The sequence below is a fragment of the Mytilus edulis genome, chromosome 2 (assembly GCF_963676685.1).
Source record: "Mytilus edulis chromosome 2, xbMytEdul2.2, whole genome shotgun sequence".
Classification (NCBI taxonomy): domain Eukaryota; kingdom Metazoa; phylum Mollusca; class Bivalvia; order Mytilida; family Mytilidae; genus Mytilus; species Mytilus edulis.
In genome coordinates, this window is record NC_092345.1 from 94,434,351 (window position 1) to 94,450,035 (window position 15,685).

A 15,685-nucleotide genomic window follows, 5' to 3' on the forward strand; every position below is an offset into this window, starting at 1 on the left:
TTTCTAACAATTAACGATTATTTCTATCATATGACATGTACCCTTTATCTTCTTCAATTAACAATTATTTCTATCATATGACGTATACCTTCATCTCCTTCAATTAAGAATTATTTCTATCATTTGACGTATATCCTCATTTCCTTCAATTTACGATTATTTCTATCATATGACGTATACCCTCATCTCGTTTGATTCACGATTATTTCTATCATATGACGTATACCCTCATCATCCTTAATTCACGATTATTTCTATCATGTGACGTATACCCTCATCTGTTTCTGTTTATCATCTGTGTGGATCTCCTTCGAAACAAAAAAAAGATATCGACAAAATTCTTTTTACAAATTGTTCGTTACTTCCTCAGTAATTTTTGGCTTATTTGGATTGAAGCGATTCGATGAAATTTTATAGGAGTTATCTACCTTTACAAAATAAATTTGTCGGTATGTTTTTTCAACTCATAAACAGTTAACCGTATAACCCTGGAATGCTGTTATTTGAGTCCCCTAGGTCCTAACTTAGAAAATGAGGTCAAGGTCAAAGGTCAAGGTCAAGTTCTCAAATGTGATTTTTGCTTGTTTTTGCATTTTCTCCGACACTTTTGAAAGATACATATTAAAGAACAAGTGCAAAATGTCTGCTTTATTGTAATGAAGATATGCTACATTTAGTCTTATACAATTTAAAGGCATCTTATAGGAGTTGGTGCCCCTGAAATGTCTTGATATGAGGTTATTTGATTTTAACTTCAACTAAGTTCATTATAAAGGCATTTTACCTTGTGCAAAAGGTTAAGTGACAAATGACCTTGAAAAATGACTACCGGAAGTGACCTCAGAATTCATATATTTTGTCATATAGATACATAAAATGAATACTGAAGACTAAAAAAAATGACTTCCAACAAACCGGAAGTGGCCAATTATCTCCCATTCTACATACAAATGTATATATAAACTATATATTTTTGGAATCAGTGTGAAACAAGCTATCGTATCAGACCGGAAGGGGCATTCATTTCACCGGAAGTAGCATATTATCTCCCTTATATCACTCAAAAATATATCTAAACCATTATTTATCGCATCAGTATGAAGAAACTATATTTTTATCAAAATTTCTTTGATGTGGAAAGACTTTCAATTGTTCAGAGTTTCAATTGTTCTCTGAACAATTGGTTTTTAATTGTATAATATATATGTTCCTGATGCAATCAATTTAAATGAAAGAATATGGAAGTTAAATAAGTAAAATTATCGGGCATCAGAATGATTCAGTTTTGATTACAGTGAAGCAATTATCATGTCTTATAGTAAGATTCGTTTTTGTGGAAGTGTTTTGGCAAAATAATATACATTAGTTGTCTTACAAAACACAACTGATGAAAAAAACTGATAACTACTTTGGGATATGGCATACACGTGGTACATTCAGTAACAAAGTTGACTACGTTTCACACATTGGAGATGTACAGTATTGGTGCACAATGGCACCAAAGTTTGAAAAAAAAGGTTGAAGAAAATCCATCAGAGTTGTACGTGGCATAAACTTGATACATTCTATATACATCATTCAAAGACCAAAATGAAAACAAGGAAACTCTTTAACTATTAAATGCGTGTTGACAGAAAAAAGGAAAGCACGTATATATTATACACCTGTTATTGTAAGACACTTTTCCAGTCACATCCGAATCTTCCGGTGCTATTCAGGTCAACTTTGAAGAACCTACGTTTCAGTTATATCATGTGTTATTTTCTCCGTCTAAATATGTATGAAATACTTGCCACTGTACGTGTATATGTTGGTGTTCTACGCTGTTTATAACTAAATTGACTACATTATGGGGACAAGCTTCTATTTCTGGAAGAATCACCAAATTTCGACAGAAAAACTGTCAACTTGTCATTTTAGCTTATAGCCACATACGGTGTTAAAAAAACAACGAGCCAAAGGATAAGGGCCATTTCCCCCCATTTGTAACACTATCTTAAAGTTGTCAAATCCTACTAGAGATTCTTATTCATATTTTTGAAATATTATTTCTCATTTATTAAATATTGCAATAAAATGTACAAGTGTATCCGAAAGAAATTAAATAGCTTTACTTCTAACATAATTTTAGTTTCTGCTTGTACGTGATGCCAGAGACATATATTTTGAATAGATACTAAAACATTTGCCCAAGTCTATGAAAGTTGAGATTTTTCTGCCATCTTCTGGCTTTAATAAAAACATTTTACTTTGTTAAAAAACAAGCCTAATTATTGTAAGAACCTTGCAGTACAAATATTTGAATTTGATACTATGAAATAATGTAAAGATTGGAAAACTGGAAATGACACTGTTGCAAATTAGTCATGGGGAAACTGCCCGCCTACTCGTTTGTAAACCCAAACGAAACGGTTCACAACATTAAAAACTTTCAAAAACAAAAATGTTGCTTAAGGTTTAATGGTAAATTATATACTCAACGATAATGAATACTTATATTTCAATTTATTTCAGTGGTACTGTGGATATCCGCCGTTATGGAATGACTAATGGTAGAAACCAGCTACCGTATTTTAAATGTGTACCGTCTAGTTGACTTAAATAAAAATAACTTACTAATGCAATAACGTAGACAAAAAGCTACAGAAAGGTCAAAGCTTAATGACTGTTCCTAATAAGGTCTGTCTAGTGAACCCACTAAGTTTATGATAGGAGCAATCGGTGCTAATGCTTTATTGACTTGGTGGCTTTTTGCTTTTCCAGTAATACACCAAGTAGCAAAATGTTCACAATTACTGGTGAGAATATCATAAATAACACGCATTTCCTTCTGCAGTTTCAACAGTTTGTACGCACGATTTACCGTCTCACTTCTGTCTAATCGTCCATACCTATAACGGATCAATATGATTTCAGTGTTAAATTCGAAAGAAAGAATTTCCTCCTTTATTTCTGCCGCAAAGCCTGACCTTTTCTCACCAGTGAAGTGTATTACTTTATACGTCTGATTTTCTGGATACACATCTACAACTACGGCATGGTGGGAATAAAGCCCTCGTTTGTATTTGACATGGTCACCTTTGTTTAGCTGGTGTATATTGTATACTCGTTGATTGCTTGTTTTAAAGAAATGGTATGTGCCAACGCCAATCAGTATTCCAGCCTGAAAAGTAGAATGAAATATTCAATCCTATATAATATATTTCTCATATTATAGTATAGGAATTATGTGTTATGTTAGAAGCTTTAAAAAAATTAACAAAAAATGGAAAATTTTATGTATCGGTTCTAGACATTACATATACAATAACAACAACGAAAGATGTTGATGAAGAAAATAACAACATACCCCTGTCACAACTGCTGCCATTATCGACAGTATAAAACCTGCAAACTTTCTACCTCTGGCATAGGGCCTATTTCTCTGGTAATTGCATTTATAAATAGAAGTATGATATATACTAGTTTCATGATTATATAAAGTCTAGATAACAACAATCTTTCCTCCGATGGCGTCGGATCGTTTTAGAAACGAATCTATGCGCAATAGATAAATTAATAGCACATGTAAGAGTGAACAACACAAAAAGAAAAAGAAAAAAAGAAAGAGAAGGTAAGTCAATACAAATATCCTACGTCAGTATCACAAACACTTGTTTTTAAAATTAACAAAAATACCTATATATTCCTATATCATACTTAAACACATTCTGAATATATAGTTCGTCTAAATAACAGCCCAACAATGAATGTAAAATTTGCGGAAGCACATTTTTGTACTCCCATTGCCGGGATTCGAACTCGTGCTACTAAGATACCGTGGCACAAAATCGCCTTGAACTATGCCCGCAGCACTAGACCACTCGACCGTCTAGACTCGACACAAATTAAGTATTCGGTAGCCGGGTGTTACCTTTCTTCGTCAGTTTTTTTTTTCTAGCGTCGTAACACAGTACACGATGTATAAGGCCAGCTTCCAAGTAAGGACCGAAGCTCATAAAGTCGGCAATCAAATGTTAAACGCAGGACTTCGGAAAAGTTCGGAGAGCCGACAAGCTTGCTTCGGAAGTTGGTATAAGGCATGAAGATGGAATATTACAGATCAGCTGAATTATCAAACGTAAAGGATCTTGCAAATTAATGTAGGATGCAGTCATAGAAATATTTAAACGTTGACTTATGTTTTACAAAAAAATATCAAACTGTTACATTTTCTAAAATTTACCTTCTACATAAAAATGCAAAAAAAAAGTACTTACAGTAACAGGAAGAGCAAACGCCATCGTTCTGAGCTTATCATAGATTGCTGCTCTCTAAAAAAAAAAGTCGGATAACAGTTGTTATCCTTGACGTCATACTAGTATCACACTGATTCGCGCTACTAAGTTCCAGAGGGTGCTTTTAGATATGTAGACATTTTGCTATATATATTTCAAATAAAATTGCGTCTTATGTTAAAAAAAAACACGGTTATCTTGGGTTTGATTTCGACCAACCTAGTACTAAAATAACATGTTTATTAACTATTTGGTGATAACTGTTCTCCGGGGTATTTTTCTGATGATGTATCAACACAAATATAATTTTTTGTCCGGTAATCAGTGTATATAAAGTGCGAATCCAGCTAGTTCATTTTCACTGTCATATGCGGGTATGTCTATTGTAGAATAAAGGATCATGGGAAAACTGTATTTGTTTACGTTTTGAAAATACCAAATTAATTGATTTGAAGGAAAGTTTTTACATATTTTCATTGCGATATATCTTTATTATGTACAAACATAGCATTAAAGTTCAAATAAGTGTTATAAAAGCAACATAATATAGCATATCGATTTTTGAAGCGATCCATTTTAACTATAGATGCGATGAATTATCACTGTTAGTGCAGTCATTTCTGATGTGGAATTTTCGAAGATGCGAGGAATTTTCATTGTAGAATTATGTGATAAATGCACTTGAAACAAATGAAAAAACTTAGTTGATGACTTTAGAATTTATGATAAATGTATTTTCAAATTGAAATACAAACTCCTCATTCATTCTTTATCAAATATATAGCTTTTCAAACTTGTAACCAAAAAAAAAAATGTCATATTGTATTCTTCAAATTACGTTTTTCCTTGATTTAAAAAAAAATTAAAAGATATTTCTGTATTTTTTTTAAGTCAAAGATTGATATTGCGGAGTTTAAGTGCAGTCTGTGTAAAATAGAGACGAGTACATTTGAGGACGTTATCTTCCACGCAATAAATAAAAAATATGCATCTTGAAACGCAATGGTGACAGAAAAGCTATAAAAGATTAACTTTCCCCAGTTGTACCCTCAACTGCTTCAATTTCCATATTCTGAAAAAGACAGTTTTGGTAGAACAAATGTTCTTGACTCGATTGTTGCTTGGATGATTTCAACTGTATAAGGTGAAACGGTATGTGACATAAATTATCCACAGTCATTAAAACATGAAATGTAAGGTGTGGGCGAACTTTTTTGTTTGCATTGGTACGTGAAGTAGAGCACCCTTGATAAAATTTTTTTTATCCGTAATGAACAGCTCGATACAAGAGGAGGATTTAGGGGGACAGGGGTTGCCCCCTTTTTGGGAAAACATTTGGTTACTTTTATATGGAATCACTGGAGCCACAGATAGATAAGATGTCATATGTGACAATGAGACAACTCTCAAAACGAGTCACAATTTATAAAAGTATACCTTTATACGTCAAAATACGGTCTTCAACATGGAGTCTTTGCTCACACCGAACAGCAAGTTATAAAGGGCCCCAGTGTAAAACCTTTTAAACGGGAAAACCAACGATTCAATCTTTATCAAGATGTACGTAATTAGTGGTGAAGTGTCATGGAAATGGATAAAAAAAAAAAACAAGGATAAAGATCCCTATACGATTCATAAGAAATTTTAATTAATTTCCTACTGCATGTAAAGCAAAACTTTGGTTGACTTGATTGCTTAGTTTGTATAATTGTTTATACAAACTTTGTAAATAAGATTGACATCTTTAAACAATATGTATTTATATAATTATTGTATTTGAATTAAATTGGGTGTTATCATAATGATTGTACAAAAAAAAAAAACCAAAGCAAGCACGCTAACTAAAGTCTTGCTTTACATGCTTAAAAAAATACGCTGTAATAGATAAAAAAAATTAAAAAAAACACAAATATATCATACAGTGAAAATGCGCCGCATATACAATAATAATGAATCGCTCTACAGTGAAAATGAAAGAATAGTATCATTATTCGACAGTAAACATGACTCGCATAAAGAAAGCATCATAGTGGAATTCAGTTCAATATGAAGAAACTGAATGACAAAACCTATTCTACGTTATACAACTTTAATCATTGTGTTAAAATGAATATTTTTTCTGCCAGAACATCTTACCTGTTAGTTATAAAACACCTGCACGATCTGTTCGTGAAATGTCCTAAATATTCACCTATTTTGGTATATATTTCACAGCTATTTGGATTTAGGCGCAAAAAAAAACCCCGTTCGCATCTCTTACTTTGTTTTATTAGTATTATGTGTTTCTTAACATATACTTTTTAACTAATTTTCTTCATTTTCTTCAAAAATAAAAAAAAAGTCGTCTGTTTATTTATCATTCTACATCAAAAATTTCTGGCATATACAGTGAAAATGATATTTTAGGAGCCGCACTTTACATACACTGGGTAATTATCTTTTACTTTTATTTTTTTCAAACAAAGTTGTGATAAAAAAAAAGTTCTTGTTAGCAGATAACAATAACAACTGAAGACAAAAAACTACAATCAAATAAACGAATTTTCAAATAAGATGTTTATTTGCCTTTCAACGCATGGTTTGATAGGATCCAACTGTAAATGACTCAACTTTTTATCTTTAAAATATTTTATATGAAATATATAACAAAAAATGGATGTGACACATACGTATTGCATAGTACTGTAGTACTGTAGTGGTCTCCGTCTCATGGCAAATATCGATATCATACATTGTTCATTTAACTTGACAGACAAGTCACGATTGAAAGATTTTTTCCCTATATTACACATTCGCTCAGTTTCCAGTGGCAGTCCAAGTTTTTCCAATCCTTCATGTAGTATATGTTTTGAGTAAATGTCTTCAATGTCGACCCGATTTATCATTTAAAGTAGCAAATGGAGGTATACTTTTCATTACATATTTGAATTGACTAGGTGAAAAAGCTCGCATTTAAATTTTCGTGAACACATCAACTTGGGATCAAAATGTTCTAAACTTTCATATAAAGTTGCATAAACGAAACGTCTGTTGATCAAGTAGACTACGGGTTCATTGAAAGTAATTCATACAAACTCGCTACAAATTTGTAGAATTTTTTTTTGTATTAATATTGTTTTTTAAATGATATTGGGTATCTAGGAACACAGTTTATAATTGCCAAAAATACACCAACATATCTCACACAGTGCATCAAATTAAATAATTAAATGGAAAATTTGAAATCTTTTTGTTATCAATACATGTATCATACTTTTGCAATGTCCGTCAGACGACCTTATCATGTCTTCTTTGAACAGGTTTAAATCTGTGTGACGGAGATAACATAGTTCATGTCTGAATGTAAATGTAATGGGGATCCGGCATAAATATTCCGAAAGGACAACATACATTACTGTGTCTGTTTGTCTGTTTCAGCTTATTGTGTTTGTAGCAGTTACTGTAATTGAGAATCATAAACGGGATGTTTTACAGACCAAGTTAGACACCAAAAGACAGATAATAGCGAATATTTCAGCCAGATGTTTTAATTCATCTCAGTTAAAGGTATGTATATTACTACTACTTTCAATTTGACAACAGATGAAAGTTAACGGTGAAATTGTTTTATTTTTTTTATTTTCTAATTTGATTTGATGTTTAGAATCAAGGTAAGGTGAACTGATTTATGCTAAAACAATAAATGCTGATAATTTTTTAAACTATGTGTCGTTTGGTAACTAAAATCCCTTCCCTTTTCCCGAACTGATGACGTACCGAATCTGACAGATATCACGTGTGTCACAGTGCAGCAGGATCTGCTTACCCTTCCAGAGCACCTGATACCACCCAAATTTTGGTTTGGTTCGTGTTGTTCAGTCTTTAGTTTTCTATATTGTATTTTGTATACTATTGTTTGTATTTCTTTTTTAATCATGTCGTTTGTAGTATGGTTTTTCAAGACCTTTCTAACTGATTTTTACTGTTTGTTCTAAGGGTGCCGTGTTTCACCTCTGTACCAAGTTATGGTTAGATAGAGACAAAAACCTAATAGCTAGACAGGAAACAATAACAAATATTTGGCATACTTACATTCACATTTAGTTCAATTCAAGGAAAATTTAATTTGAGGAAAATGTATTGACATCGTGTGTTGTTTTTGTCGAGCCTGCAACTTTTGTTGCAGAAAGCTCGACATAGGGATAGTGATCCGGCGGCGGCGGCGGCTACGGCGGCTACGGCGGCGGCGTTAGCTAACTTCTTAAAAGGTTTATATTTTAGAAGGTGAAAGACCTGGATGCTTCATACTTTGTATATAGATGCCTCATGTTACGAAGTTTCCGTCAGTCACATGTCCAATATCCTTGACCTCATTTTCATGGTTCAGTGACCACTTGAAAAAAAAGTTCAAAATTTTTGTAATGTTGAATTCTCTCTTATTATAAGTAATAGGATAACTATATTTGGTATGTGCGTACCTTGCAACGTCCTCATGCCCGTCAGACAGTTTTCACTTGACCTCGACCTCATTTCATGGATCAGTGAACAAGGTTAAGTTTTGGTGGTCAAGTCCATATCTCAGATACTATAAGTAATAGGGCTAGTATATTTGGTGTATGGAAGGACTGGAAGGTGTACATGTCCAACTGGAAGGTGTCATCTGACCTTGACCTCATTTTCATGGTTCAGTGGTTATAGTTAAGTTTTTGTGTTTTGGTCTGTTTTTCTCATACTTTATGCAATAGGTCTACTATATTTGTTGTATGGAATGGTTGTAAGGTGTACATGTCTAGCGGAGAGATGTCATCTGACCTTGACCTCATTTTCATGGTTCAGTGGTCAAAGTTAAGTTTTTAAGTTTTGGTCTTTTTATCTAATATTATATGCCAAAGGTCAACTATATTTGGTGTATGGAAATATATTTTGATCTATATGTCAGTCCCGCAGGTTTTATTTGACCATGACCTCAATTGCACGGTTCATTGCACAGTGTTAAGTTTTTGTGTTTTGGTCTATTTTCTTAAACTATAAGTAATAGGTCAACTATATTTGTTGTATGGAAGCTTTGTTAGCTGTACATGTCTGCCTGGCATGGTTCATCTGACCTTGACCTCATTTTCATGGTTCATTGGTCTTTGTTTAGCTATCTTGGTTAATGTTAAGTTTATGTGACAGTTGTAATCAAGCTTTATACTTAGGACTATCAACATAATATCAAGAAGGCGAGACATTTCAGTGTGTGCACTCTTGTTTTTATATATAGAGAAGCAGAGTGAATCAAGAAGATGATACATTTAACCTAATCAGAAGACAGGTATCAAATGGAGATAATGGTATAATACAGACACAGGTAAACATAATACTTTTAGAAAGGCTGTTGTTCAAATAGTTTAAGATGAAACTTACAGATAGCTATATAATAGTGAAAAGACAATTTCGCATTTATACTTTATGAGATATCAATCAAGACAGTTGACGATATCAACTTCGGTCTTTATCATTTTTTTTCACGTAGTATTTTCCAAATGATTTTGCTATGTTGATAACGGTATGAATAAAGTGTGTTTGAAGGGAAGAGCGTAATTGTGAAAGACCGAAACCCTTTGAATAAAGTTGGTTTACTTTTTTGTCGAGCCTGCAACTTTTGTTGCAGAAAGCTTGACATAGGGATAGTGATCCGGCGACGGCGGTTGCTACGGCGGCGGCGTTAGCTAACATCTTAAAAGCTTTATATTTTAGAAGGTGGAAGACCTGGATGCTTCATACTTTGTATATAGATGCCTCATGTTACGAAGTTTCCGTCAGTCACATGTCCAATGTCCTTGACCTCATTTTCATGGTTAAGTGACCACTTGAAAAAAAAGTTCAAATTTTTTGTAATGTTGAATTCTCTCTTATTATAAGTAATATGATAACTATATTTGATATGTGCGTACCTTGCAAGGTCCTCATGTCTGTCAGACAGTTTTCACTTGACCTTGACCTCATTTCATGGATCAGTGAACAAGGTTAAGTTTTGGTGGTCAAGTCCATATCTCAAATACTATAAGCAATAGGGCTAGTATATTCGGTGTATGGAAGGACTGTAAGGTGTACATGTCCAACTGGCAGGTGTCATCTGACCTTGACCTCATTTTCATAGTTCAGTGGTTATAGTTAAATTTTTGTGTTTTGGTCTGTTGTTTTCATACTATATGCAATAAGTCTACTATATTTGTTGTATGGAATGATTGTAAGGTGTACATGTCTAGCGGGCAGATGTCATGTGACCTTGACCTCATTTTCATGGTTCAGTGGTCAAAGTTAAGTTTTTGAGTTTTGGTCTTTTTATCTAATACTATATGTCATAGGTCAACTATATTTGGTGTATGGAAATATTTTATGATCTTTATGTCAGTCGCGCAGGTTTTATTTGACCGTGACCTCATTTTCACGGTTCATTGCACAGTGTTAAATTTTTGTGTTTTGGTCTATTTTTCTTAAACTATAAGTAATAGGTCAACTATATATGTTGTATAGAAGCATTGTTAGCTGTACATGTCTGCCTGGCATGGTTCATCTGACCTTGACCTCATTTTCAAGGTTCATTGGTCTTTGTTTAATTATCTTGGTTAATGTTAAGTTTATGGTACAGTTGTTATAAAGCTTAGCTTTATACTTAGGACTATCAACATAATATCAATGATTAGTAAAGAAGGCGAGACATTTCAGTGTGTGCACTATTGTTTTATTATTATTATTATACCGAATTAATTCAGATGACAAGATCTGGTTTGTTAACGTAGCTGTCCCATGTAATTGATTTTCTTTATACTAAAATTGTTCTATTTATTTAGGAATTAAATGTAAATGGCAGATACTTAGTACTTCCTAAAATTCAATCACGATATTTATTTGGCTTCTTCAACTTTTAATAGTTTATTGTAGACTTTAGATGCAGAAAGCTCGACATAGGGATAGTGATCCTGCGGCGGCGGCGGCTACGGCGGCGGCGTTAGCTAGCTTCTTAAAAGCCTTATATTTTAGAAGGTAGAAGACTTGGATGCTTCATACTTTGTATATAAATGCCTTATGTTACGAAGTTTCCGTCAGTCACATGTCCAATGTCCTTGACCTCATTTTCATGGTTCAGTGACTACTTGAAAAAAAAGTTAAGATTGTTTGTAATGTTAAATTATCTCTTATTATAAGTAATAGGATAACTATATTTGGTATGTGCGTACCTTGCAAGGTCCTCGTGCCCGTTTTCACTTGACCTCGACCTCATTTCATGAATCAGCGAACAAGGTTAAGTTTTGGTGGTCAAGTCCATATCTGAGATACTATAAGCAATAGGTCTAGTATGTTCGGTGTATGGAAGGACTGTAAGGTGTACATGTCCAACTGGCAGGTGTCATCTGACCTTGACCTCATGTTCATGGTTCAGTGGTTTTAGTTAAGTTTTTGTGTTTTGGTCTGTTTTTCTTATACTGTATGCAATAGGTCTACTATATTTGGTGTATGGAATGATTGTAAGGTGTACATGTCTATCTGGCAGGTTTCATCTGACCTTGACCTCATTTTCATGGTTCAGTGGATAAAGTTAAGTTTTTGAGTTTCGGTCTTTTTTTCTAATACTATATGCAATAGGTTAACTATATTTAGTGTATGAAAACATTTTACGATCTATATGTCATTTACACAGGTTTTATTTGACCTTGACCTCATTTTCACGGTTCATTGCTCAGTGTTGAAGGTTTGTGTTTTAGTCTGTTTTTCTTAAACTATAAGCAATAGGTCAACTATTTGCTGTATGGAAGAATTGTTAGCTGTACATGTCTGCCTGGCATGGTTCATCTGACCTTGACCTCATTTTCATGATTCAAAGGTCAATGTTTAGTTTTTCTTGGTTTATGTTAAGTTTATGTGACAGTTGTAATAAAGCTTTATATTTAGGACTATCAACATAATATCAATGATTAGTAAAGAAGGCAAGACATTTCAGTGTGTGCACTCTTGTTGAATAAATGCATATAAATGTATACCCCAATGGGGTTGAAGGCATACATAAATGAACAAAATAATTTTACCATCGAACTTGTGCAGGTTTTCTCTTAAATTATGTATATAAAGAAATGTACCAAAGTATTTAAAAATTCTTCTGCGAACTGCAAAATTGAAGTTGGCCTTATTCACTTTTTCGCTTATGTGATTTTCAAAAGTGAGTTCTGAGGAGTCGATTAGGACTCCTATATCTTTAACCTCTTTAACCTTTCCTATTGTATGATTTAGAAGACTATAATTTGGTGAGTGTTCAGTGTTATTTGATTTCTTACATATTTTCATGTATTTACATTTTTTCCGGTTGAAATTTTAGTAGCCATTTGTCAATCCATGCTTCCATCTTGTGTAGGTAACCTTGAATACCAGTGACTTGTTTCTAAAATGTATTTTATGCATGCTGTAAATAATGCACCTTTTTTTTGCTTTTGATTATTGTTCTTCATTACTTAATAAATTTCAATCTTGCATGTATATTCTGCTTTATTATTATTTAGGTTTACACAATTTTTAAGCAATATTTTGTACATGTTATAACATGTGCGAGATACTTTGTACATGTTATAACTTGTATTTTAGCATTGTACAAATTATAACATGTACAATATTTTTGTACAAGTTATAACCTGTACAAAATTGCAACTTGTACACTACATATATATATTTTAAAAGAATGTATATATGTTTTAACCCGGTAAAATTCTTTCATCTGCCTATAGCTAGGGTTAGATGCATATTTTCTAATATAGTTAAGACATTTAAAAAAAGGTATGATATAACTTATATATTGTTTGAGAGTGTGTTTTTCAGGAGCATTTACTTGAGAAGTCTTGTGCAAACGATACAAAAATATGCTTGAAAGGTAAAAACATTAATCCTTCTCTTTTTTTTTATCTGATTTATTGCAAGACAAAAACATAATGTTCAGGTAATTGTTACGAGAAAGTAGTTTACATTAGTAAGTGACATCATGCATGTAGAGAAGTTTAATATCGTGTCTGATATGTTACTGATGTTTTTGCTTTCTTGTAAATACTCTACATTCACATGAGTTTGGAGATTTGAATCCTATTTAAATAATACAACAACCCAACAACTTAATGTTAACAGATGATCACTATAGAAGTGTCAGCATGCTGTGTTTTTTTTCCAATAAAATACTTGACACTAATGCCCTGGTAAGGTATTAGATTTACAATTCTTGATCGAAGTAAACGCTTATACATTAGATGGACTTCTATAGCAGAACGTGTTATATGCTCTGTAATGAAACATACAACTTCTTTTTACGACAGGTTTCCAACAGAATTATGGGTAATGTGGGTGAAAATAATTCGATGGTAATATATGATCACCTTTTGATTTTGTTGCAGGGTTGAAAGGAGACGTTGGTCTAGTCGGTGTTAAGGGTAAGATTACACATTATCTTTGTCAAACAGACACACGTTACTTTTAAATGATTTGATTCTGCACTGTTCATTTTTTTTCTTCTTTAAAGAGTGATGTCATAACTTCGGTAGTCCCTGTCTAGACTTTGGGAGACTTAATGCTTGATATTGTATAGAAACTAGTCTATTAATTATTTTTATACGTATTTTGTGTTCTTTAGTAAATGTTTTAGTGATGTATACCCCACAACATTAACTCCTTTATATGTTCACAATTTTTATATCGACGGTCATTAATATTGAATTGTCTTATTATTTTGCATTTTATGGAATCTTATATCAATATTTTTCTAATTATCTAATATAAGGTGACATTGGTAGCCAAGGAGAGCCTGGATTGATTGGGAATATAGGAGTCCCAGGTAACGATGGTCAAAAGGGGTTACCTGGAAACCCTGGACCTAAGGGTAGTTCGGGATGGAAAGGTTCTAAAGGCGATGGAGGTGTCGATGGAATGCGTGGTTTGAAAGGTAATATTGGAAATACAGGAGAGAACGGGAAATCAGGAATACGTGGATCGAGAGGACCAAAAGGTGTGCAAGGAACTAATGGCAGAAAAGGACCACAAGGCCAAAAAGGTTTTCCTGGATTAAAAGGAAGTCTTGGGCATGTTGGGGACAATGGTAACCAAATAAATTAATATCAGTGTTATTAAGAGGCTATGAATTTGCTGTTATAACAAACATACTGATAAATTAAAATGGGAAAGTTTGTCTGTGAAGATTTTTCAATATAGTTTATATTTTATTAAGAATTTATTTAAACTTTAAAAAAAAAAATACGTTTCAAATATTCAGTAAACATTGATTGCATTTATTTTTGAAACGAAGATTAAAAAAAACCAAATGGAATAATTGGCCAACCTTTAAAATGATTTTACTTCTTTATTTTGAGGTGATATTGGAATCAAAGGTGAATTGGGAGAGACTGGTGCGAAAGGGATTATGGCTAACACTTCTGAAACCTGTGATTGCATTCGTAAGTTTCGTATACGTCAAAATTAATGTTCGGGCAATTTCGAACTTGACAATAGTTTTATCTACTTCTGCTGTAACGATTTCATTTATATTTTTCATATTACTTAATTATTTTCACAGAAGTATAAGACAGTAAGACACGCGGTGTAAATGATACGTTTCTTGTTAATCAAAACAGGGAAAATAGAGTTTGTAGACAACACAACTGTTATAACAGCACCACTAGGAACCAATATCAAACTTAATTGTACAACAACACCATCACAAACAGTCAACTGGAAACACTCAAGTGACCAACAGTGTTATCCGTTAAATGACGGGAACGTTATCACAATCAACCAACTAAGTCCTGCAGATCTCGGCGAACACGTTTGTACCGTCAATGATGGATTCCACAATATACAAAAGACTATATTTGTTAATTCAACAGGTGAGTTGTTATCAATATATAATTAGAGTAGTACAATATATATTTAGAAAATGTTTTCAAATTAGTCTACAAAACGCTACACAACAAAAAGACCTTATAACCAAATAAAATTTAATTTGAAAATTTAATGCATCCAAATCATTGGCAAAACGAAGATAGCAATATCTTTCATCAGTAAATTGTTCTGTTTTGTTAGTCTGCTGAAAATCAGATACGGTCACATAGCTGTGGTATATAATAAAAACAAAAAAATTACTTATCAGCCTATCCATCATGATTTCGAATCATTTTATCATTTTATCCAACCGAAGTAAACTTTGATAATTTCTACTGATTATCTGTAGTCCAACATTAATTTAAAAAGTTTCCTAGGAAACATTTACTTCCTTGTCTACTGAATAAAGATTAAAACAACTAACTTTTTTACTAACGGTTCTGGAGGATTTGAAGTATCCTTACTTGTATGAATAGATATATGAAAGAGCAAAATCACAAAAATACTGAACTCAGAAAAATTCAAAACGGAAATTCTCT

At 32.8% G+C, this 15,685-nt stretch overlaps 1 protein-coding gene across 2 annotated transcripts in view; it reads left to right on the forward strand.

Annotated features, from left to right (window-relative positions):
- Positions 1–3,475: 3,475 nt before the first annotated feature.
- LOC139513515 (MAM and LDL-receptor class A domain-containing protein 2-like) overlaps positions 3,476–15,685 on the forward strand; it is a 31,624-nt gene continuing 19,414 nt past the window's right edge. The window contains exons 1-8 of one of the 2 annotated variants that reach the window (XR_011662455.1): positions 3,476–3,613; positions 7,577–7,823; positions 9,520–9,606; positions 13,107–13,158; positions 13,670–13,705; positions 14,053–14,367; positions 14,639–14,722; positions 14,900–15,151. Coding sequence is in view for 1 of the 2 variants with exons in the window: in XM_071302110.1 (XP_071158211.1) it covers positions 7,629–7,823; positions 9,520–9,606; positions 13,107–13,158; positions 13,670–13,705; positions 14,053–14,367; positions 14,639–14,722; positions 14,900–15,151 (1,021 nt within the window). In the remaining variant the exon portion in view is untranslated. The remainder of the gene's footprint in view (positions 3,614–7,576; positions 7,824–9,519; positions 9,607–13,106; positions 13,159–13,669; positions 13,706–14,052; positions 14,368–14,638; positions 14,723–14,899; positions 15,152–15,685) is intronic. The other variant, XM_071302110.1, reaches the window with a different exon arrangement.